This window comes from Zootoca vivipara, chromosome 1, assembly GCF_963506605.1.
Source record: "Zootoca vivipara chromosome 1, rZooViv1.1, whole genome shotgun sequence".
Lineage (NCBI taxonomy): Eukaryota > Metazoa > Chordata > Lepidosauria > Squamata > Lacertidae > Zootoca > Zootoca vivipara.
In genome coordinates, this window is record NC_083276.1 from 92,754,411 (window position 1) to 92,780,809 (window position 26,399).

The 26,399-nt window shown below is 41.8% G+C and overlaps 1 protein-coding gene across 5 annotated transcripts in view; it reads right to left on the reverse strand.

The window, feature by feature from the left end:
- SLC12A8 (solute carrier family 12 member 8) overlaps positions 1–26,399 on the reverse strand; it is a 70,178-nt gene that overhangs the window by 24,120 nt on the left and 19,659 nt on the right. For all 5 annotated transcript variants that reach the window (XM_060278938.1, XM_035129407.2, XM_035129464.2 and 2 more), the window contains exon 6: positions 4,319–4,432. In XM_060278938.1, the coding sequence (XP_060134921.1) occupies positions 4,319–4,432 (114 nt within the window). The remainder of the gene's footprint in view (positions 1–4,318; positions 4,433–26,399) is intronic.

The following is a 26,399-nucleotide window of genomic DNA, read 5'->3' on the forward strand; positions in this document are numbered from 1 at the left end:
TTGGATGACAGAGCCACTTCTTTACTATTACATTACAAAATGTTCGGGAAGAAAGCCAGTAGCTTCATCTGAAATGCTTTAAATATCTATTACAAAGAAAGGAGCAGAACTGCATGACATTATTGGCCGTGTGGCTATAAAATAAAGTAATATCACTGTTACTTACATCAGTGGAGCATGATAAACAAAAAATCCAAAGACACTGAGAATGAAATTTAATCCACAACCTTCAATTCATTACCGTATTGTTATTATTCTCTGTCCAAGCAGTCTCTAGAAATGACATGTTAGTCTGATTTAACTACACTGGAGCCAGATAGTGACTTAGTTGCAGAACTCTACGTTACCGTAAGTGAGACCCAACTATGACCTTTGGTTCTGGCATGCTGAAGTAGGAGCAAGACTGCTCCATCTGTGTAGCTAGAGTTGCAGTTGCCTCTGCCAGACTGTTTACGTTATTAGCTCTGCAATCCTAAGGTCCCTGGCAGACTGCCCCAGGGGCTATAGGGAGCACAGGATCTCTCTCTCCCCAAGGGCAGAAAAAAAGGGAAAGAGCTTTAACCATAGACAGAGATATCTGATGTCAGAAATCCTTTCTCCACCACCATTGAAACTTCTGCAGCCTTTCCCTTAACAACACTGGAGCTCCAATATTGGTAGGGCTACAAATTGGGGGTGGGGACTAAAGGAAGGACATAGTCTCCCTTTGCTGGATGAAGTAGTTGAACCACCTTCTGTTTCCATCTTCTTCCCACACTTGGAATTGCAGCTTAAGTTGAAGAATGGGCTTTGATTAGTCAGAACCTCATCTTTTTTTCATAGAAAGCAATGGCCTTTCTGAAAATATCGCTCATGTGGCTTTCTGTCATTTCAGAATGTCAAAGCAATTCCTTACTGTTACACTTACATTTATTCTCAACTTAACAGGTGCATCCAGGCATAAAACCAGCCACTGCAAACTCCAGTGCTGCTGAACTACACTCACTGGTAAATTACCGTAAGAGCAGGATTCCTTAAATCTACAAACTGTATTCAGTACCGCCCACATGAATCTGCCACTAAGATTATCCACCACAAATTGCATTTAACCAAATGTTTTGTTATGACGATATATTATAGACAGGTGCCAAGATCAATAAATGGGCAGTCTATGTCAAACACAAGAGAGGATAGGAGTCTAAATAAAAATGCAGGGAGATCTGAGTGAAAAACCTTTGGCTTGCAAGTAAAAAGTTTGCAAACAGTTTGTCAGATCTAGAATGGTTTACACCTGTGGCCCTCTGGGGAACCTGTGGCCCTCCAAGTGTTGTTGAACTCCAACTTCAATCATGCAGCCAGTCAATTGTCAGGGATGATGGGAGCTGCATTCCAACATCATATTGGAGGACTGCAGGTTCTTTAGGCCTGGTTTACACAGATTTTAGAAATAAGCAAAAACCTTGACTAGGGGCCAATCAGGGCCCCAGAGAACCATGAAAGAAGAGAGACTGGTGCTAGCTCTATATCCCGGGATCTTAAAGAATAACTTGCAGTACTAGCCTCCAAGTGAAAAGCGCCCCTCAGTCTATACAGCCCACCAAGGTCTTCATAAAGCTTCTTCTAATGTTTGTCTGGGAATATAAAACAAGAGCATTTGTCAAGCTCATCACAAGCCACAATACTTGGCTGGTGGTCTGGGTTTGGGTTGGAGGGTCACATGTTTAAGGCTTTCTTGAGAAGGGTGTTCAGGCATGGTTCACTTACCCACACAGCTTCATTTTCATCTTTGGCTATTTTAGACCGATGCCAAAAACAAAATTCTACGGAAATTCTATAGAATTCCTACAGAATGTTCAGACTAGGGAAATACCAAGTGACTGTTTGCCATGTTTGTTATGGGCTAAACAGTCTTAATCATAGCTGCCAAGTTTTCCCTTTTCTCGCGAGGAAGCCTATTCAGCATAAGGGAAAATCCCTTAAAAAAAAGGATAACTTGGCAGCTATGGTCTTAATGTGGAGTAAGTGAATGACAGTGTTGCATACATTTTAGAGTGGAAGCCATGTTTGTTGCAGAAAAAAACAACAGAAAGTCCTGAGAAATTGACTACGCTTACATCACAATGTCGTCTGATTACGGTTAGGTCCCTTGAATATTACTACTACCATACTAACACTAATAATAAAAATAGTATGCTGTGGCTTCAGAATTAAAATCTGTTCTGGTGCCTGAGAAACTATCCAATTCCTCCTGTGGTTCTCTCTAGATACCTGTGTTTCTCTTGCTCTGAGTTGCTTTAATTCCAGCTCAATCTTAATTGTGCTTTTATCCTGCTCTGAGTAATACCCCTCCCCACTATATATAAGCGTCTGGTGACTTCTGTTTCAGTGTATTTGAAGAAGGGTGCATGCACACGAAAGCTCATACCAATGACAAACTTAGTTGGTCTCTAAGGTGCTGCTGGAAGGAATTTTTTTATTTTGTTTCGACTTGTAAAAAGGTTTAGGATCAAGTATACTTTCACCATTTTTTCTATCTTTCACTTTTGGTCCTCTTCATGGGCCTCTCTCTACTTATTCTTCTCCCCTTACTAGCTGAAACTGTTTTCTGAGTCAGTAGCTCATACCCCTACATTATTTTTGGGTTGCTGCTTATCTAGTTGTCTGTAGTTTGTGGCAATGTCAGGTTCCAAATGCTCAAGAGGGGTTCTTCTTAAGGCCAAGTTCCTGCAAGCATTATCTGAACACAGCTAGCTAGAGGAACGGGATGTTCATTTACACATGCCACTGACACACGGCCATCGTGAGAAGCTAAATGCTATAAAACATACTAGAAGAATAAAGAGGAAGCTGTTCGGTAGCAACCAAATTAATGACATTCTTAACACACAAAAATTGCACTCAGAGCATTTAGCATAGCTACTGGGTTTACTAGTACTAATAAAGTAATAATTCACCCATACTTTTGAAATAAATTATATCTGTTAGGTTTGGCTTCTTTCCTAGCTGCCAAGAATTAGGAAGAGTGAAGAACCATTTAACAACACTGAGGGTAATTTTTATTGCAGGACTCATAAATATTCTTCCTTATATACTTGCCTATGTTGGATGCAAAGCAACTATGCTTCGGCATTATGTATGGGGTTTCTCTTTGCCTCTCCCCCATCATTATCAATCTCTATCTCTAATTTTAGGAATAAACAATGGTCTCTGCTCAGGTACTAACCAAGCATGTAGTTGGAGATGAGCCAACAAACGTTCATGAAAGGCTCCTGAGCAATCCTAGCCACCATGTGGATCCTCTTGGGAAATTAGAAAAGAACAAGAAGCACAGAGCAAGAGTCAATGGACAGATCTCACAATGGAGGAATGTGAAAAAATGTGTTGTTTCCCCCAATATTTGTATTAGGGCCTGTGTTTTTTTAACTTGTTCATAGATGATCTGGAGTTAGGGGTGAGTAGTGAGGTGACATCGAATTAGTCAGGTTGGTGAAAACAAAAGGTAATTACAAATTGCTACAAAGGTGCCAAACTGGGTGAATGGGCAATAAAATGGCAAATGCAGTTCAGTGTCATCGTTTAAGCTGATGCACCTGGTGGTAAAAGAATCCTAATGAGCACACTGATGTGGTCTGAGCTGGTGGCAAAGAATCAGGAAAGGAAACTTGGAGTAGCTCAATGAAAATGTTGGCCTAGTGTGTGGCAGCTGTGGAAAAGGAGAAAACCACATGAGGGATCATTAGGAAAGGGATCTTAAAACTGCCAGCATCTTAATTCCACAGGTTTCAGGCCAACATTTATTGTGATAGGTTTCCAGTTTATCTTTGGTGTGTGGCTCGTCTATTTCTGCAGTCGTGGAGTTTAATTATATTGATTTTATTGTTCCCCTGGGGGCATGGGCAGCGAGGTACAGAAACAAGCCAACAAATAAACAGCACGCAAAAACACTCCAGAACGTCCTGTGGGCAAGGCTGCCAATCCTGCTTCTGCTGCTTTCATCAAAGACATAGCAAGGAATACACAAGACATTTGAGAGGGGTGGGGAAAAGAGACTGAAAAGTCAAAAGAAGAGACAGAGATCTATGTAGAGTTCAGAAGTCATTCCTTTTTGCACAACCACCATTGTGTGTGTGTGTGTGTGTGTGTGTGTGTGTGTGTGTGTGTTGTGTTGAACTTTAAAGCAAACAGATATTGCTCCCAAATTTTCTTCACTAGAATAAGGACTGTAAAATTATGGTTTTAAAAAAAGCACAAGGGAGGTGTTTAGGATTCTGTATTTTGTAGCACACTTACAACCACAATAATTATTACCGTAAGTGCATCTTATACAATTCTACAGTACCTGTAGCAGCTGGGAAGAACACTCCAAACACAGTGAAGAAAGACTCCCCTGGGCTGTAGTTCGGCAGCGTGTTATTCAACATTAGCTCCTCCGAATAACCAACGAAACCATGTTCTGCATGTTTCAAAGTAAAAAAACACATGTTTAACGCCATAGCCTGCTGCAGTCTTTATTTATGCTCTCCTTATTTACATCCTCCCCAACATATGCTATCATAGCTGCCAAGTTTTCCCTTTTCTCGCGAGGAAGCCTATTCAGCATAATGGAAAATCCCTTTAAAAAAGGGATAACTTGGCAGCTATGTATGCTATTGTTTTCCATTGCTACTTATTTGCGGAGATGGTCTACTTTCCACGAACATCAGAAAAAGGCAACTGCATTGTTAATGAATCACAAAGATATGACAACAAATGTTGAAGGGGAATACAGTGGTACCTCGGGTTAAGAACTTAATTCTTTCTGGAGGTCCGTTCTTAACCTGAAACTGTTCTTAACCTGAGGTGCCACTTTAGCTAAGGAGCCTCCCGCTGCCGCCATGCCACCGGAGCACGATTTCTGTTCTCATCCTGAAGCAAAGTTCTTAACCCGAGGTACTCTTTCTCGGTTAGCAGAGTCTGTAACCTGAAGCGTCTGTAACCTGAGGTACCACTGTACCGTACTATGAAGTCTGAAATAAGACATCTATCATGTTTCTGGACTGTGGTGCTTTGGAATAAATAGGAAACAGTTCTTTTTACAACAACAACAACAACAACAACAACAACAACCACTCCAGCATGTATTAAAATCAGGGATAATTAACAAGCCTATTTTAATCATAAATTGCAAAGCCAGCAAAATTGTATCTTTAGAATATTCAGATCCTGATCAGTGTTGGAGCTGGTGATCTAGGGAGGCAAAGCATCAGGCTGCTCAGACTGAGAAGCTATTCCAGAACCAGGGGCTTATAGGACTGGTAGAATCTTATTTGCTCCTTGTATCACCTGATCCTACTGAGTTGGTAGCTGCAGCACTGCCCTCTGGCCACCCAAAGCAGTAGCGTTGCAGAAAACAAGCCAGCAGGTCCTTCGTTCAACCAGATGCTACAGTGATAAAGAGAGGAAGACACTTTGGTTCTGCAGCTCAGATTCCCAGTTTGAGACTACCTGACCCCTTACATTAGCTGACCTTCAATGATTATGGCCGGGACTGAGTATTTTCTTTTATTCTACAACAATGAATTGAATCTGTGAATTATTAGCATCTTTTCTTTTTTATTCAGCATTCAGAGAAAGGCATTGAAATAACAGTCATGTCTGGTTTTTGGGAATTGATTATATAGCATAATATACCCTACATCTGAGTGGTAGGTGGTTTACTACTTCTATAGTACAATAAAAAAATCATATGTACCCGGAAGAGGGTTTTTTTTGGGGGGGGGCTCAATTCAGTTCACATTCAAAGGCAAACTAAGATAATTCACACTTTCTGAAACAAAACTGAAAAACAGCCATCCATCAAAATTTGCACTTATCTGAGTTTTGCAATGCAGCTCTCCAGTCAATTAATGTGCACAAAAAACATAACTAAAGTGTGAATATAAATTCATACATTATTTGGGGGGGGCATGCATTGCATTAAGGGAAATCGGTTTGCAAAAATGTGCATATCAGGGGGAATTACATATAAAATATGTACAATTTGTACAGAAATTCTAACTTTTATTTATTTTAAAAAATCTGCAAACTGAAGTGGGCATGTGGGGAACTGAATCTAAGACTGGAAAAATGAGAAACCAGGAGAAGCTGAAATGGACAGCTATTCCTGCCTGGAAATAAGCTCTATTGTGTTCGATGCGGTTTACCCAAAGGGTAGCTCAGTTGGTAGAGCATGATCTCTTTATCTCAGGGTTGTGGGTTCGAGCCCCATGTTGGGCAAAAAGATTCCTGCATTGCAGGGGGTTGGCCTAGATGACCCTCATGGTCCCTTCCAGCTCTATGATTCTGTGATTCATCCCTAGCTATGTGTGTATAGGACTGCATCCTTAATCGCTTTTTTTCTGGCCCTGAAGAAATCTCACCTAACAGGCAAAGAGACTTGGGAAATGTCAGGTTTCTACTGGGACAGTTCAAGTTTATCTCAACTATTTCTGGATTTGAGGCAGGGTCTGGGCCCCTTGACATCTGGAAAGCCTTCAAGCAAAGTCACAGAGGTCAAACGAAGCTACACATTTCTGTGACCATCTTTTGCCTTCATGAAAAAGAAAAGGGTATCCTTCTTGATGCCTTAAAACGATAATCACTGATCCATGAAACCCGGGACTTGGCATCTATTATTCATGGCGTCTGCAGGCAGACTTTGCTATAAAACTTTACTGAAGGCTCCCTGGTAGGGGTTCCTTAGGCAGGGTCATGCACAGCAAGGAAAAGAATCCCAGAGGAAAAGAGGCTGTGCTCACATTCCACACACACACACACACACACACACACACACACACACACACAAACCGGTGTGTAGTGTGCCATTGCAAAAGAAGCAAATACCCCATAGCCTTCACTGACTTCTCTCAGCAAATGGACAGGAAACTTAGGAAATGTTTACGTTTCTGCCATTTTTAACTTCTGTGTAAGGGTGACTGGGTTTTTTAAAAAAACACCCACATATTTTGGGATGTTAGCGTGTTTAGTGCTTTGGAGTAAAGGACACACCTTAAAGGTTTGGAAGAGTTTGAGGTTTTGGCCGAATGCTTTGAGAACTTGGAAAACGCCTTGAGAGGTGAATCCGCTGCCAGTGAGCAGTGGTTATGCAGGGTGAGCCATTATGCAACTGCCGAAAGGATATCTACCATGCCAAGTTCTGCGAAGCCTGGACTTCATTACAGATTAGTCAAGTTTTGGGTCAAATTCAAAATAAGTCAGCTGACAATATTAAAGCTGAGCAAAGTGAAGGGAAAGCAGTAGTGCAAGACTCAACCATGCTATGCTGAAAATAGCCCAAAATGATGATGATGATGATGATGATGATGATGATGAAGACGACGACGACTGAACTATACAGTGCTTGCAATTCGGGGGAGTGGTGCGGAGTTTTGGATGTTGAAATAAAGCAGGTTTTTAAAAGCAGGACCTTCTACCATCATTCTGGAGACCTAGCTCAAGACTAAAAGATGCTGGAATAAGGGAGAACTCAGTTAAACTGGGCATTGAATAGGTCCCCCCCCCTTGTGTCACTGCAAGGAAAGCTGCTTCTAAAATGCTAAAAGAGAAAAGAAGACATTCTCTACAAACATTCTCACTATGCATTATTTCTTGTATATAGAAAGTATGATGAGAAGAGACATTAATACTAAATATATTATTGTTCTTGCTGTTAATTTATTACCTGCCCTTCAACCGATGGTCCCAGGGTGGGTAACCATAAAAAGCTATTTAAAATGTTGTTGAAAGGTCAGGAAAGCTAGTATCTGCTCAATGGGATTTAACATAGTTGAGAGGTTGGTTGTCTTTAGTATACAAAGGAAAGGATTCACCCAACGAGCCCACCAGCAGAAGCCCTGTGCAAATACTACTTGCGCAACAGGCTTTCCCAAGCCTCCTCCTGCGCATAGCTGCCAAGTACCCCGTTTTCCCCAGGAAACCCCCGTATTTTCTTACTGTTTCCCGCAGGTGTCCCGAATGGCAAAATACCCCGTATTCCCCCGGATTATGGAGCTCCTGCCAGCGGCCATGTTCTTCTGGTGCCGCACCGGCACCAGAAGTCGCTTCTACGTACTTCCGGACATGCATAGAAGCGACTTCCGATGCCGCTGTGCCCATTTCCAATGTGTCTGCAGCGCCAGACATTTCAATCTGGAACTTGGCACCTATGCTCCTGCGTACCCTTGAAATTGGCTCTGTAATGGGGTTGAGAGAATCCTCAGAACAGTGCACAGGCTGAGGGGAGGGGAGATTGTTCCATCTGGAAAGCTGCAGTGCTTGCATAGATGGTGCATTCATCATAGTGTGATGCTAAATTCTACCCATAGTGTTCAATTCATAACGTGGGAGATGCAAGAATTCAAGACAAAGCTACAGCTATAGACAACTTGATATAACTGCCCAGAGATGAGGGAAAGGAAGGCTATATTTGTTCAGAAGAAAACTCGGGTTTTTTAATCCTAACTTTTAGTGCTGATTCTTCATAATGGTTGAAGGTATTACAGCACCCAAGACAGAAAATCCAACCAGCATTTTTTCTCTCCCACCCAGTTAATAAGTGGCTAACAATTTTGCCTCCTTTTCAGCATGACCAAAGTTTTAGCCCCATGGATCTTTAAAGAAATGTACCAAATCTAACCTCTGCTGACACTGGGCTCAAACTAAATTATGACTAAGCATATTTCCCCCTAAAAGATAAATGCATGTACAGCAAAAATGCATACATAACAAGTATATCGGACAGGATGTACAAAGACTTCTTTCAGAGAAACCTGATCCTATTTCAGCATTAATTATACATTGCAGCAAATGGTTAGGAATCTTTAGGGCTCTGATCCTAACACATTTGGAAATAAAATCCATTATGAAGCAAGTCTGATTCATTTCATAGTTTTCTCCTAACTAAACATTTTTTTTAAAAAAAATAGAATTACCGTGTAAATAGCTGGCTGAATAATCTGCAGCCTCTTTGATAATGGGGCGACCTATTTCCTTGGGGAAAGTGGTGCAATTTCTTGGAAACACTTGATTCCTACATCTTTATACAGTGGTACCTCGGGTTAAGAACTTAATTCATTCCAGAGGTCCGTTCCTAACCTGAAACTGTTCTTAACCTGAAGCACCACTTTAGCTAATGGGGCCTTCCGCTGCCGCCGTGCCATCACCACACTTTTTCTGTTCTCATCCTGAAGCAAAGTTCTTACTGAGGTACTATTTTTGGGAAACTCCCTTATTCCAAGCCACAGCTCTCAACCTTCCCTTTTTTTGCTGGAAATTCCCTTATTCCAGCGCCGTTTCCCGCTGCTATCCTGGATTGTTAGTTAGACCAGGGGTCAGCAACCTTTTTCAGCCGTGGGCCCTCAGACCATGTGATGGGCCGGACTATATTTTTTTGGGGGGTGGAAATGAACGAATTCCTATGCCCCACAAACAACCCAGAGATGCATTTTAAATAAAAGGACACATTCTACTCATGTAAAAACACACCGATTCCTGGACCGTCCACGGGCCGGATTGAGAAGGCGATTGGGCCGCATCCAGCCCACGAGCCTTAGGTTGCCTACCCCTGCCGTAGACTGTCCCCGGGACAGGTGAGGCTGCTGATCCCTTATTTTCAAATCCGAACGTTGACAGCTATGCATAGGGCTGTTGTTGAAGGGGTAAAAAACAATCTAACTGAGGCCCAGCCCTGAGAAAGGCTATTTGGCCTCCTTATCTTTTGATGGGAAAGAATGTGCTCCCTCAGATTAATGACGTGTTTACCCAAAAGGAAATTACCACCCTTCAGAAGCACTGACTGTTTGTTCCTTCCAAGTTACTGTTTGCTAATTCTGAGCTGATCTCCCAAACCTTCCCATTTAAAGTACAATACAATTTTCTATCAGTGGCCAGCTGCTCAGGGTTCCCCCATGTTAACCCTCTCCTGAAAGCTGCCCTGTAGGGGAGATAGAAGAATGCACTCCACCTGTTGCCCCAGCTGCTGTCAATGCCAGTGAAGTGGGAACAGTTTGCTATTTAGGTCACACTGCATCATTCATGTGCAGAGAGACAAAGGGGGCTTCTTTTAACATGCAGGCAACTACATTATTACTGCAGGACCCCCGGGGTGACTCATCTCTAGCTACAGCACGCAAATATTTTTATGCCCACAATTCCAACGGGAAGATCATGTCTGTACACAAACTCAAGCCAAGGGAGAAACCACATCAATTCTGCACCTGCATCTGTATAATTCAGCACAGGCAGTGCTACGTATATTTGGCAATTTCTATGATTATACCACACAAATACAGAAAACAGAAAAGGACACAGATTTGGGCAATCTGAGAATCTCAGCATTCATTAAAAAAAAAGCACATGTTACTAGCCCGTGGGGCTTGAAAGTGTGTGTAAAATACCCGCTTAAATCTTACAAACCATAAGGGAGGATAAATGGTTTCCCCAGTGCCTAGCGAGCAGGACTTCTGTCCTCCTTCTCAGGACAGGCAGAAACACAACAAATTACGACAAATGAGCAATAAATAGCACAATGTGGGCCAGTCTTGCATTATTTGCATAGGTTAAAGAGTTCAGCAATTTAATGGTGCCGAATTTGGGGTGCATTAGCATTTTTTATTTATTTGAAACGTTTGTATTCCTTGCCTCTCCTGATATTAGAAGCCAAATCAGATGTTACGTGGCATGTGTGGCTGCCACCAAGAGCTGCAACCTGGTGGCTTTTCTCCACAACTCCCAGGTACTATCTAGTGATGACACTGCAGCCCTTCTCTCACTGGTAAGGTGGGGGCTGGAGGGGTGGAATTATAAACACAATGGCATTATTTTGCTAGCCAATATTGAGCAGATGAGGGGGGGGAGTCTGCTCTGAAGGCACATCTGTTGACGTGTGACAGCAGCTATATTATACTTATTAGATTTGCTAGTTGCTTTATCTTGCTCAAAGTGACCCAAAGCAACTTACCACTACCAACCCACCCAACCAATATGCCATCAGACCTGGTGTTATTGGGCCTTAGGATCAACAGAGGGGGCCCTCTAGGTGATGCTGCCACCATTGAGTGGAGGCCTTCTTATTGGCAGTTTCCCCATTTGTGGGATGCCTTCCCTGGTGAGGTACACTTGTCTCAGAAATCTTTGCATTGATGGGACTTGTTTGTAGAATGCAGAGCCATATCTTTAAGAAATGGTGATCCTCTGATGTATATGGCCCCTTGGGGTTGTTTTTTTAATTAACCTGTGTAAGACAAAGATATAGCAAAATTCCAGCTTAAACTGAAGAAAGTAGGAAAAACCACTGGGCCAGTAAGATACAATCTGAATCAAATCCCTTATGAATACACAGTGGAAGTGAGGAACAGGTTTAAGGATTTAGATTTGGTGGACAGAGTGCCTGAAGAACTATGGATGGAGGCTCGTAACATTATACAGGAGGCAGCAACGAAAACCATCCCAAGGAAAAGGAAATGCAAGAAAGCAAAATGGCTGTCCAACGAGGCCTTACAAATAGCGGAGGAGAGGAGGCAAGCAAAATGCAAGGGAGATAGGGAAAGATACAGGAAACTGAATGCAGATTTCCAAAAAACAGCAAGGAGAGACAAGAGGGTCTTCTTAAATGAGCAATGCAAAGAAATAGAGGAAAACAATAGAATGGGGAAAACCAGAGATCTGTTCAAGAAAATTGGAGATATGAAAGGAACATTTCGTACAAAGATTACCATAATCAAGGACAAAAGTGGTAAGGACCTAACAGAAGCAGAAGACATCAAGAAGAGGTGGCAAGAATACACAGAGGAATTATACCAGAAAGACATGGAGGTTTCGTACACCCCAGGTAGTGTGGTTGCTGACCTTGAGCCAGACATCTTGGAGAGTGAAGTCAAATGGGTCTTAGAAAGCACTGCTAATAACAAGGCCAGTGGAAGTGATGATATTCCAGCTGAACTATTTAAAATTTTAAAAGATGATGCTGTTAAGGTGCTACACCCAATATGCCAGCAAGTTTGGAAAACTCAGCAATGGCCAGAGGATTGGAGAAGATCAGTCTACATCCCAATTCCAAAGAAGGGCAGTGCCAAAGAATGCTCCAACTACCGCACAATTGCGCTCAATTCACACGCTAGCAAGGTTATGCTTAAAATTCTACAAGGCAGGCTTAGGCAGTATGTGGACCGAGAACTCCCAGAAGTACAAGCTGGATTTCGAAAGGGCAGAGGAACCAGAGACCAAATAGCAAACATGCGCTGGATTATGGAGAAAGCTAGAGAGTTCCAGAAAAACATCTACTTCTGCTTCATTGACTATGCAAAAGCCTTTGACTGTGTCGACCACAGCAAACTATGGCAAGTTCTTAAAGAAATGGGAGTGCCTGATCACCTCATCTGTCTCCTGAGAAATCTCTATGTGGGACAAGAAGCTACAGTTAGAACTGGATATGGAACAACTGAGTGGTTCAAAATTGGGAAAGGAGTACGACAAGGTTGTATATTGTCTCCCTGCTTATTTAACTTATATGCAGAATTCATCATGCGAAAGGCTGGACTAGATGAATCCCAAGCCGGAATTAAGATTGCCGGAAGAAATATCAACAACCTCAGATATGCAGATGACACAACCTTGATGGCAGAAAGCGAGGAGGAATTAAAGAACCTTTTAATGAGGGTGAAAGAGGAGAGCGCAAAATATGGTCTGAAGCTCAACATCAAAAAAACCAAGATCATGGCCACTGGTCCCATCACCTCCTGGCAAATAGAAGGGGAAGAAATGGAGGCAGTGAGAGATTTTACTTTCTTGGGCTCCTTGATTACTGCAGATGGTGACAGCAGTCACGAAATTAAAAGACGCCTGCTTCTTGGGAGAAAAGCAATGACAAACCTAGACAGCATCTTAAAAAGCAGAGACATCACCTTGCCGACAAAGGTCCGTATAGTTAAAGCTATGGTTTTCCCAGTAGTGATGTATGGAAGTGAGAGCTGGACCATAAAGAAGGCTGATCGCCGAAGAATTGATGCTTTTGAATTATGGTGCTGGAGGAGACTCTTGAGAGTCCCATGGACTGCTAGAAGATCAAACCTATCCATTCTTAAGGAAATCAGCCCTGAGTGCTCACTGGAAGGACAGATCCTGAAGCTGAGGCTCCAATACTTTGGCCACCTCATGAGAAGAGAAGAATCCTTGGAAAAGACCCTGATGTTGGGAAAGATGGAGGGCACTAGGAGAAGGGGACGTCAGAGGACAAGATGGTTGGACAGTGTTCTCGAAGCTACGAACATGAGTTTGACCAGACTGCGGGAGGCAGTGCAAGACAGGAGTGCCTGGCGTGCTATGGTCCATGGGGTCACGAAGAGTCGGACACGACTAAACGACTAAACAACAACAAAGACAAAGAATCTATGCAAAGAGAGCTTAGTTGCCATTTTGCTTGAAAGAAAATGGGTTATACAGTAGAATGCTGAATTTAGAGTAGGAAAAAAGGGAAAGACAGAAAAGAAAGTTGGTTTTGCAAATGGAAAAGGAAAAGGAAAAAAAAGCTTAGAAGGAGAAACACTGTGACAAAACCTTTTCAAAGCTAACTGTTGGCTAGTCCAGATGGAAAATTTCTTAAATGCACAGATAAAAGATTAATTAAAATGAAAGAAAACAAAGCTTAACAATGGTAGAGAATAATGCCATTTTATTATCGTGATGGAAATGGTAAAAGCTTGAGAACAGGGAATGGAACTTTAAGATACCGTCTGCCCAACCCACTTTATTGACCAACTCCCATCCTATGACCAACGTCAGAGAGAAAACAAGTCTATCAAAATAGATTCCTGTTGTTTTTCTCAATTTTAAAGTATCTCACTATATCCTTAGCACTTCCCAAGTTGTTCAAAGAGGTATTTCTTTCCACCAGATTCTCTTTCAAGTCCTATCTTATTAAGCGATAAAGCAAACAGGTGCCTTTTGTGATTATCACCTAACGTATGTCACCGATCCTATTTCTGAAGAATGATTTACGAACTGAAGGCAGAGGTGGAATTAAAAACACACAGCAGAAAAAGTTATACAAGCAACTGATGGGAGCCATGCTTGAAAAAGAACTTCTAAATTGTTTGGGCAATCGAAACTTTAAAGCTTATGCACTTACCTAAGAGTAATATATATCACTATAATGACTAGAAGTAAAGCATAGGTGCTAGAGGCAACTAAAAGCTTTTGGGGAAAGTGGCAACGGTGGTGCAAGTAGATAACTAAAACACAAGTGGAAACAACTACCCATGCTCTTTTAGAATCAAACTGCTAACCTGTTGCATACTTACCATATAATTATTGTTATATGGCAGAGCATGAAACTGATATGCAAGCTGGGTTGGCCCAAATCTTATTTTGGCCATGTAAATATGAGTGGTGCTTAATGCAATTCTTTGTTGAGGCAAAGAATGGGAGCATTCATTTTGTAAGGCTTTGAAATGACTCCATTGGCCTAGACAGCTACAGCTTTTGTCATATGAATATACAAGGAGGCCATACATTGAGATCAAACACTGGTCTATCTTGCTTAGCACAGCCAGGTGCAGGAGAAAGCAATGCTGTATCTCTACTGCACAATTCCCATCTGCCACATCCAGCATGGCCAACGATCAGGAATGATAGAAATTGTAGGAGGACAGAATAACATCTATCCATGGCCTAGTCGAATATTATTTTTCATCCACATAGCAGGGAGTGAATCTGGGACCTCCTGCATGAAAAAGTATGTGTTCTACCATGTAGTTATAGGCCCTAGCGCATCAGCCAGGACATATTCAAAATGCCAATTAAGACATCCTGCCTCCCATACACCATATGAATCAGATATTTAAATATATTTATCTATCCATTTGATTAACATTCTAGCACAAATTTAACAACAGCTAAAAAAACATAAATGGGGTGAAGCCTCGCACATTAAAATGCTTCACATTTCCACAATTACAGCGAAGCAGACTTCACATTTTATGCAGGGCAACTCTACGCATGTTTCCTGGGAAGTAAGCCCCATTGTGTTCAACAGCCTCACTTGTGTGCTTGGGACTGCAGTGCTAATCTTAAATCAAAGGGGAGCTCAAGAGAGGTGTGTTTTGATCCAGGAGCTCAATGCTTGCAAAGTTTTATTTTCCTCAGCCGATGCTATTCACAGCTATGAAACTTTGCGGAGATTGTAATACCCATTATGGAGTATTGGCTTGGTTAGGCAGCAGGAATCACCTGACCTCGGGTCAGTTGCATCACTGCTGCTTACCATGACATGGAGGCGAAGGAGGAGGCGAAGGACTAGTTAGTAGGGTGCAAACACACCAGAGGGAGCTCCAGATGAGCCTATCTCACTGGCACCTCGCTCCTCTCTCTACCTCTGGGTAAGCAGCAGTAATGCAACTGACCAGGTTAGTTGTGTGCCCATGGGCATAGCTGGGGGGGAGGGCAGGGCAGGGCAGCTGCCTCCCCAGATCAAGGGAAACAATAGAAATATTTAACTGACCAATCATGTTGGTTCTGCTCCCCCTAACAAAAGTCCTGCCCCCCAACCAAATCTTGCCCCCCCAATCAAAATCCTGGCTATGCCCATGTGTGTGCCACTGGCCCAACCACACTAACTACTACCGCCTTTGTTATTTGGATTTTAAGTGAGAAAACTAAAGCAAACTACAAAGTGATAGACAGCTATGTACAGTGGTACCTCGACTTACAAACAACTCGACAACCGAATTTTTCAACTTACGAATAGGGGTTATGGCCACGCGCTTACGAATGTCTTGACATCCGGAAAAAAACTGCGGCGGTTTTAGATAGGGATTTTTCGACTTACGAATTTTTAGATAGGGTCGCTTTGACTTACGGATTTTCCCGTTTTCAATGCATTCCTATTGCGTTTCCAATGGTGTTTGTCGACTTACGAATTTTTCGACTTACAAAGGTGCCTTCGGAACGGATTAAATTCGTAAGTCGAGGCACCACTTTATTAGTGTTCTGTCTGCCGAAGGGAGATGTGTTCGTATGTACTGAAACAGTTAAATGTTCCTCCCATCACTTCTGCCTCTAAAGTAGATTTACCCATTAGTAAATCTTTTATTTTAGTGATGATCTGGCTCTGGAATATCTACTTCAGAGATCCTGCAAGCCTCTGTGGGCTTGTCAATGTAAGTCCCCCTAACAATGTTATCATTAAAAAGAAATACGTCTGCACTGCAATCCGGACTCCAGACAATTGGCAGGTAACCAGTTAATAAATTTCTTCGCCAGACTGTTGAATAGACTGGCCTATGGTCAAGAGTGATGTCACATCAATTCAATGCGCTATAATTGGAAAAATGTGGGTGGAAGCAAGCAGGGTGGGTTGTTGTTTTTTTAAAATAAAAATAAAAGATCACATTAGCAGTCTCCTACTTTGTTCACCCATGGTGTCTACCTTGTTCAGTAGCTGCATGGGATTTCTTTTGCTGTTTTTGTTCAGTAGTTTTGCAGCTCAGGAATTCAATGCCAATTTCCAGATGTATTTCAAGTCACGAGCAATCGAGAGGGCAATGTCTGGGTGGTGTGTGTGATTAGTTGCATATCAACATCTTTCTCCATACCGTATTTTTCAGTGTATAAGACTAGGTTTTCCCCCTAAAAAATAATGTCAGAAATTAGGGGGCTTCTTATACTCTGGGCCATCTCCCCCCCATTTTCTTAAATCTGAGTCCCCCCAAAATAGGGGGCGTCTTATACATGGGGGCATCTTATAGACGGAAAAAATATATTTTACATATATGTCGCATACAATGTCCCTATGCATTCTCTTTCAAAACTGTGTCGAACTGTTTAGATCCTGAAATGTTAAAGAAATGTTTTAAAGCATGTAGCTTTCCACACCCCCAGAGTGTGGGTGTGAGTGTCTTCTGGTGTTCCACCCAAGCTCAGCAGACATCCTGCTAACATTTCTTTCTTTGCAGAAATCCTTAACGAAAGATAACTTTAATTTACAATTGGCATTAGTGTTTCTTTTTGCTACTAAGTGCCCCACTGCCTCTCAGCGTCAGGTTAACACTATGCATTATCTCTGCTGAATCCCCAAAACATAGAAAAAAAATAAGTGACCTATATTCTATTAAACACACACACACCCCTTCTTCTCTTTCCAGTAAACAAATATTAATAATGTCATTAACAAAAAATTGTACAAAAAATAACCCCATGGTAAATTATAATGTAAGGTGGTTAAATAATCCACAATAACAGCACAGCAAAATAATGCATTCATGAAATAATGCAGCTAAGAGTCACAGAACTGGAAGGGAACCATATTGCCATTTAGAATTATGTGTCAAGCTGCCCCAAATGACATTGTATTTGCACAAGAAAGGCACATTATGACTTGTTATTGTTTGTGCTTTATACACCCTTTCACCTCGTTAAAAGCTTGTATCTCACATGAATACACGAAGTTGCCTTAAACTAATACTCTTCATGTTAGTAGTTTGTACACGTGTCTGGCATACTTTGAAGAGTGGCAGGGTATTTTATATATATATATATATATATATATATATATATATATATACACACACACACCTGCAAGAATACAGATCACGTTAATCAAATTGTGTGGCCAGGTTTTAAGGCAAGATATTATTGTGAAGGCTAACACTTCCCTGAAATTCTCTGTTTAGGCGCACAAAACCATATGTCTTACATAGAACAACTGTCTCTAGGTGGAAGACTTGGGGAAGAAAGTGATGGGATTGCATTTGTATTTGTACATGAAAAATTCCTTGGGTTCATTTCAATTTCAGGCCGAATTGCCGCAGGCATAAGCAACACAATCTCGCTGGGAATAATGGAACAATACAGGGAAGCTAGTAAGATCTTTATCACAGTAGAGAAGTGCAAGTGACTGGCAGATGAATTTGATGTAGAACTTAAAGCACCTAGAGAAACGATTGCAGCCTTAACCTGCTTCCTACTGCAACATTCAATATTGTTCTTTTCACTTGGAAAGAACTGATCTCTTTTTATACCCGCTGACTTTATCTGTTAAAAGTCAGTTAAAAGTCTGATGTTTTCAAAATCATGCTTGCTACAAACATTTAAAATATAAATTAACTTGTGTTATGTTTCAGCAGATGTGCACACACAGCCATTTTCAGCATGAAATATGAATTTATGAAATAAAATGCTGCATTACAGAAAGTGCTTACATAACTGACATTGCAATGTGTGCAGAATAGCGCTTGGTAAAATGTTTAAGCTGCCCACAGGATTTGTTGCACAATAAAAACAGAGTGCTTCCTTTCTTGGCGCCTGAGTGAGGGGAAAGCGACATGATTTTGTTTGTACTGAACTGCAAAATCATAGCAAACCTGCAATCCTAAACCCATTTACTTGGGAACTGTTGTTGGCATCCAGCTGTCTTGAGAGACAATGGTACGCCTCTGGCGGTGAAGTCAAATTTCTGCATTGGCAGCACCAAAGTGACCTCCCTGAGACACAAACGTAGGCAGTGTCCTGGGCTGCCCAGATGACAAGACTCCTCTCTCAGCCTCACTAATGTGGTCCCAAGGAAAGCAGAGCAATATGTTTGGCACCAGCTTGGCTGCAGGTGTTGCTGGAAGGAAGTGTACAAGGCACCATCCAACCGTCTTAGGGATTCCACTCCTGATTTGTGTAGGGTTTACTCCTTAGCCTTTTCTTCTCCCAAAGATATCCCGCAAGGCAGAGTAGGTTTAGGACCAGAGTTTTCCTTCTCCTAGATGGGCTAGCTTCCCAGGTTGACAAGTCCCATCTGACCCTCACTTCCCTCTACACACATGCAGAAACCACCTTCTTGACTGTTGGACCCAGTATTGGTCTCGTCCACTCAATCTGCTGGAGCTTGCCATCACATGCAGGGAAAATGCCTAACTCACCAAGGTTTTGAGACCCATAGGCTACCCTCACCTGGTTCAGCAAGCCAGTTGAAGCCGTTCCTAGGGTGTGGCCGCTGTCACATGCTGACAGCTTCTAGGAGCCACAGGTGAGAGCTGAGTGCAGGGTGGGGACCAAAGGTGGACAAACTACCCCCAGAAGGAGCACGACATGTCCCCCATCAGAGGTACTACCCCTTCCATAACACCCCACACACCTACCTGGGAATAAGCCCTAATGAATTCAATGGAACTATCTTTTGAGTAGACATGGTTAGGATTGCCACAACAGATGGTCTGGGGCATTAGCTACTTCATTAACTTTTGCAGCACAAGACTAATAGGGCTACCCCTCTGGAAATTCATTAATTCTGAAAAGGAACACGCAGGGAAGGAAATTGATTTGAAAATATCTGCTGATGGCTGAGGCACGCACGTATATCCTGCACTGTGAAAGACATTGAAAATTACATATAGTTCTGCATCAGTGAACAAGGATACAGAAAATAGACATGCCAAGTAAACCAACTGCAGCAGAACAGAAAAAAACCAGATGAAAGTGTGAAGGAATGGCTGAATGGATTCAGGGATGTTCTTGCATCCCTAATCTCAATTTGGTGCTGGGTTTGTTTGCTTGCTTACTGCTGTTTTGTTTTGGCTTGTGCAAGGTTATAAATGTACCAAAACACATTCACCATCTGCATTAGCGATTCTGAGCATCCACTTGCCTAGATTCCTTTGTTAATGATGTTTGCTGATTCTCAACTTTATCCAGGACATAGAAAAAGAGGAAAAGATAAAAAATAGCATCTTTAGCATTACCATGTATGGCAAATAGTTACCAATTTGGAATGATCAGAAAACATAAAACAAACCAGATGTTCCTGTCCTAACTTTATCAGATATATAAATATCCAATTAAAAGTCCTAGCAAGAAACACAAAGAGAAACTTTTTTGCTTAAAAACAAAATGCCTGCAACATCAGTTTCTTCTTAAATCTTTCTTGTGAAACAAAACAATACCCAGCAACAAAAAAATGTTGCAAATTCTTAACAGATTTTGTCTAGAAGGAATAAAAAAGCCACCTACTTTTTTATTTACATCCTTACATAGCTTTGTTTTAATAGGATTCCTAAAAATAATTGACAAAACAGGAAAATGAATGCCTCTGTGCAAAGTGTTGCTTGGAAGGAATCACAGAATTACAGAGAAATGCTAGGATAATGAAAACTAGGAAATATTATTAGGAAGGACTCTTAAAGTTCTTTATTTCCATTTTGGTACTTTACTAAGAGTCCTTGAAAATAAACTGCAGCACTGCCTACAGGATTTCCTGGGCTCGGTTCTGTACTTGGTTTAAAGAACACGCTTCCTTTTGGGTGTGTACATAGGTCCTAATTAGAAATGCCAGGCTGCTTGAAATTTTTGCAATTAGTGCCCTATGACCCAGTGGGAATTGGAGCCCTTTCATCCACACCTTCCCTAAGTGTGAATATGAAAGAATACTACATATCCCACTAGGCTTTTATCTTGCACGATGCAAGCACACTAATATAAGATGGAAAAGAAATCTAGTCTTCTGCCCATTCCCATTTTCAAGAGCAAGGGTTTGCGTTTTCAATGCAGGGGTTCCCATTGCAAAAGAAAGGGAGAGAGGATAAAATTATTTGCATAAATTTGCATGTGGTGCTTTATATGGATTGATGCCAATGTTTAAATTATATAACTTAAATAGAAATACAATTCATCTCACCATAGTAGGGGAGACTGAGGCTAAGTGACCTATGTGCCTACTGTAGCACATAATTCTCCACAGACCACATGCCTTACCCCAGGGCCAACCAGAGACGTTGTGTCGCTGTAGGCAAAACATCCCGCCGCCACCACACATGCCCCTGGCCAGCCCCATCACCACAACTGTACCGTCACCTGTCACAATGCAGCACAGCAGCAAGGGCAACAGGGCTGTTCTGGTGGCACTGGTGAAGCCCCAGTAGGCCTGGAAGCAGCAGGTGGGGAGGTCGGATCCACCACTTGAAGCAAATGGCTTTGCCTCACCTAATGCACTGGCTGCCCCTGCTTACAGCCCCAGATCTGCATCCTTCTCGACTGTTTTTGCCTGGACAGAATGTGTATTTGCCAATGCTTTTTGCTTGCCTAGGTGGAAGATGGAGAGGGCCGCGTGAGTAAATTTATATTGGTTGCTCCATCCAATTTTGCTCCTGGTTCTGCCCACCATTGGGCAAATGGCCACTGGAATGTGACTCTTTGGCTGACGAAGGTTCCCCACGCCTTCCTTAGTGTATAATGCAATGTAGATTCTTGTACGACGTATCTCAGAATGGAGAAGTTAGATCTAGCTCTGGCTTTCAGGTGTTGGGAAGCAAAAGAATTACGGAGGAAGGAAACCACATGCTTTCCTTAAAAAATGAGTATCTTAATACATAGGTGGGAAACCCTGTGGCCCTTCAGATATCTCTGCCCTACAATTCCCATGGGGTATGTGGGCTGGGTACGACTGGACATGGAGCCACTGGTTCTCAACTCTTGGCTTATAATGAATAGATACAAATAGTTGTGTCCAATTTGGTAGAAAGGAGAATGTGCAGCTCGTATCCAGGCACAAAGAAGGTTACTTTGATCACAGTTCTCTCTTCTAGGAATCTGGTCCCTCGCTGTCAGCTTGCACTTTGTCCTAAAAGTTTTTTTAACCTTGGAAAGATCCACTTCTTCACATGTGCCTAGGATTGTGAGGAACTCTGTCTCAAATTAAGCTATAATTGTTCTCCTCTGAAGTTTCCCCTCTTTTTATCTGTCTTCCTTTTCAAGCATAACCTCCAAACAGCTGAATCTGAGCACCGTTAAAATGAATGCACTACATACATTTGCACTGATATGTTCCAGAAGGGCATTTAGGGAGAAATCCTATCTCACAGCTAGGGAACAGGGAGGTTGAATGTAATGAAAGGACCACCACGTTTGAAACCCTACTGTTCATGACAGCCAGGGCAAAGGGGGGAGGGGCAGAGCTTTCCAAACCATGTGTGTCAGCTGCAGTGTGTAGGTATGTCACATGAATGCTCCCCTCGCTTCTTCCGGGGCTGGAAAGGAGTTAGTTTAACATCCAGTTTGCTAGTAAAAGTGAATTATTGTGTCGCGAAATGATGCATGTCTACAAAGCGTGTCACCAACATGAAAAGTTTGGAAAGCTCAGGGAGGTAATTCTACTAATTTTTTGCTGTGTGAGCTGCAGGCTGTTGCAGTAGAAAGGTGCAGATCAGGCCACTCTCTGGCTACTGGGCTGGTTTAGGTTGCAGCAGACCCATGGCCAGCCCATCTCTACCCAACAGCCACTCCTTTTCTGAGGCTACAGCCACTGGGAACACCAGAACCAATATCCTGTCAATACCCCATGCTGTTGGTAGGCAAAGGGGGGTGGCAAAGGCTGTGGTGGTGGAGACCCACTCACCAGCAGAAACTAGTGGAAATAAGCCTCCACTACTCCTAACCCTACCAATCACCTGCACAGATGAGGGGTTAAGATTGTTTTGTAAGTCTGAGTTTGTGGATGGGTTATGTTTTTGCTGCTGGTGGCGATTGTTGTAGGTCATATCTTCCACTTGAAGAACCCTGGGATTCACATGATTGGCATTGCCTACCCCTCCCTGTGAATTGGGATAGAAATGCAATGCCTTCTGATTCATTTTCAGGAATCATCCCATTGTTCCATTCCCAGTTCTGCAAAACCAGAACATCCTTAGGGATGAAATAATGTAAAAAGCTGCTAGTATGTGTGCCCTTCAATAGCAACAGAGATCTCCTCAAGACAACTGCACAGGCACTAAGAAAATCTATCTACCAAAATCTACTTGTTCAGACAATATTTTCCCACCTAGGATGATAATTATGAATAGGCCTCAAGCTCCTATCCTGACCCCACTGCAAGTAAAAGTGACTGAACTGAGAATTACTACATTCAATCCCCTAGCCCCCAAAATCCTTGGAGACAAAGCTCACTCTTTAGAAAGTTTAATCTCATAGGCTCTAATATCTCCCTGGTCAATTGTTCATTTCTCCTCTTATTCAAGGAAGAAGAGCAGAGAGTGCATACATTTGAGGTCTGCTTCTGATCTCCTCTTCCAAATGACAATCCTGGGGGGGAATGGGAGTGAAATGAAATATACTGTCCAGAAAGACCCACAAAGACGCCAGAACTTTACGCTCTGTGAAAAAGATGCAGCTGTTTTAATGTGACCTAGCAACAAAATCAAACAGGAGTTCATTTACTTCCAGGATTATACAATGTAGACAGATTATTTTAGGGAAGAACTTATACAGGAAGATGGGAACCCCATCTGAGAAAACCCTCTAAATGTAAAAATGTGTCTCTGCCTTGAAATTCTAAAAATAAAAGCAACAAGGGGAAGGAAGTGACTGAACAGTGGGATAATATTGGTGTGTATGTGTGTGTGTGCAGTTGAGGAAATGGGAGGGATACAGCAAGGAAACTCCACCCAAGCATAATCACGTAGTAGAATTCATTTGAGAACCAAAAGGAGGGTGTACACAAGTCTGGATGTGAGTTTATTCCCCCCTGGAAAGTTTAAAGGGGGGATATTTTAAAGTAAGATGATTGTGATGAGTAAGTTTAAAATGTGTTAAAATGCGTTTTGTCTCTCTGTGACACCCTAAGAGCTTGGTGAAAGCTCTTTTAAAAGCCTAATTAGTATTGGTTTTATATTTTTAAGAGCAGTATTAGGAGCAATATTAGGGAAGCGGGTGGTGCTGTGGGTTAAACCACAGAGCCTAGGGCTTGCTGATCAGAAGGTCGGCAGTTCAAATCCCCACAATGGGGTGAGCTCCCATTGCTCGGTCCCAGCTCCTGCCCACCTAGCAGTTCGAAAGCATGTCAAAGTGCAAGTAGATAAATAGGTACCACTACAGCGGGAAGGTAAACGGCATTTCCGTGTGCTGCTCTGGTTCACCAGAAGCGGCTTTGTCATGTTGGCCACATGACCCGGAAGCTGTACGCCGGCTCCCTTGGCCAATAACGCGAGATGAGTGCCACAACCCCAGAGTTGGTCACGACTGGACCTAATGGTCAGGGGTCCATTTACCTTATAGTTAATACTTATCAGTATTTCCTACAGAGGCTGATACTTGTAAATAAAATCTTCTAGTTACAAGTGGAGAGACCACGATGCAGCAAAACAAATGGTTTTGTAGATGTGCTGTATCACTTAACTGAAACTTGTATGGTTAGAACACCACCCATATTCTGAAAAATGTCAGAATCAGATTCCATTGTTCTGCATCCTCACGTTGATTATCATTCCCATTAGATCCCTATATAAAATTATCAATTATTTGATTGCATTCTAAATCACATCAAAGCTCCTGGGAGAAGTTTCCATATGGACTTGCTTAAAGTACAACAGCAGCAAACTACTAATAATGTGTTAAAAGCTCAGAATAATTATTGGGGGGCAAGATGCTACATGCAAATAGTATTGAAGCTAGATAGCAATCTCTTGCACAGCTGCAGTAGCTACTGTTATTTTTAGCATTTATTGACCATTTGTCTTTGTTAGAAAAGAACTCTTTAAAAAATCTATGCCGATTTATTAAGTGCCTTTGAAATTCATGAGGCTCAGAGGGGAATGCATATCCACCCTTACACACACACACACACACACACCCCTTAAGAATGCTGCCACTTCTCAAACACACATTCTGAGGACGATCTTTTTTAATGCCCAGCTTATTCAAAGCTCAGATACCACACAGAGGACATCTGCAGTAATGCAGGACATTCCAAGTAAAGTTTATATGAGTAATTAAAAGGAGGGAGGGACTCACATACAAAAAAGCACTGTAAACTATAGGCAGCTACATTTCTGAAAAAGTAGAACAAGTGAGATATTTTATTATTTTGTGTGCCATGCATTATGTGCTAATTCTTCCATCTCTTACCTCAGAAGCACAAATGGGTCTCTTTCCTATCAGAAACCCTAACCCTAATCTGAGATGTGTGAGAAATGACGATTCATTTAGTAACGAAAGGCCAGGTGCTGTGAACATATTCAGCTACTATTTTAACTTGTGATGATTACCCAGAGAGGAGAGGAACTATGTATTCTGCTCCTTTGAGGATATAAAAGTTTATTTATGATTGCATTTATATTTCACCTAAGTCCAACTGTGTACAATAAGGCTTACCGAAAATATGTGCAGAATCAGAGCTTCAGCAAATCACCAACCCCAGCAGCCTTTAACCCAAACTGTCAGGTAACTGTCAGTTTTAACTCACAGCTGTTCTTATAATTTGGGCTCATTAAACACGACTGCAAAAATGGTAGGACCTTTGCAAAGTGAATCATTTTCCTGTGCTGGTCTCCAAAATTTAACTTCAATGTAGATTTTACAAATAAAAGCAACACCAAAGAAAGAAAGAAAGAAAGAAAGAAAGAAAGAAAGAAAGAAAGAAAGAAAGAAAGAAAGAAAGATAGATAGCAGCAGGATAACAAAAAATGAATCTAAAGTGATACCTTCTGTTTAGTTGTGCAACTACATTTAATTTTATGTACTTAAATTTAACAGCGTGATCAAGAACAAATCACACTAAAAAAAATTATTTGTGCCATCGTTCACAGCATGCATCTTTTTAAAAGATGTAACGGTGATTAAGTATTATTCTACTTCGCTTTATGTAGCCAATTTCATGGTAAAATAAAAACAAACTTCAATTGCACAAATGGGAAGGCTCTCCAGTTCTTAACAGGATACTATAATCAACATGTTGAGCAATACTAGCTACACATTAGCTATCTTTAGTAGTTTTATGGGATTGGTCAGGCAATAGATATATGCAAGTCAAAATGCATTTGAAGTAGCAGAGGTGAAGATCTTTAAAAATAAGGGTTTTTTAGGTAGAAATACGAAGCTCATGGGGACAGCAACTGATAGACATAGAATTCTGTGGAACTCCCTCTCACACCTGTAAAGGGGCCTAGCAACTGGAAAAAGAAGTCCATTGCTTGAGGTCTCCTCATGGTGGTGGAAAGTTCTAAGCTATTAAGGAAAATGGTCCCTCGGGGATGCTGCAGGACGACAGCATATGATGGACTTCTTGATATGGTGGCTCCCATTTTCTGACCCCCACCCTGCCTCTGGTGCATCTAGCCGCAACTTCAGAGAAATTAAGAAGACATGCAAAAGCGCACCGTTTTCCAAACGAATTTTGGAAACATTTGATCACAGTTCATCTTCTGTTCATGATTTTACTGGTTGCACTGTTTTTTTAGTGAGCCATTATTTATGTATCATATTTTAACTAATTTTTATTATGATGTAGCACACCCTGGAACCTTTGGTCAAGGGCGGGTAATAAATACAGTGGAACCTTGGTTCTCAAACGCCTTGGTACTCAAACATTTTGGCTCCCAAACACTGAAAACCCAGAAGTAAGCGTTTTCCAGCTTCTGAAAAATGTTCGAAAACTGGAA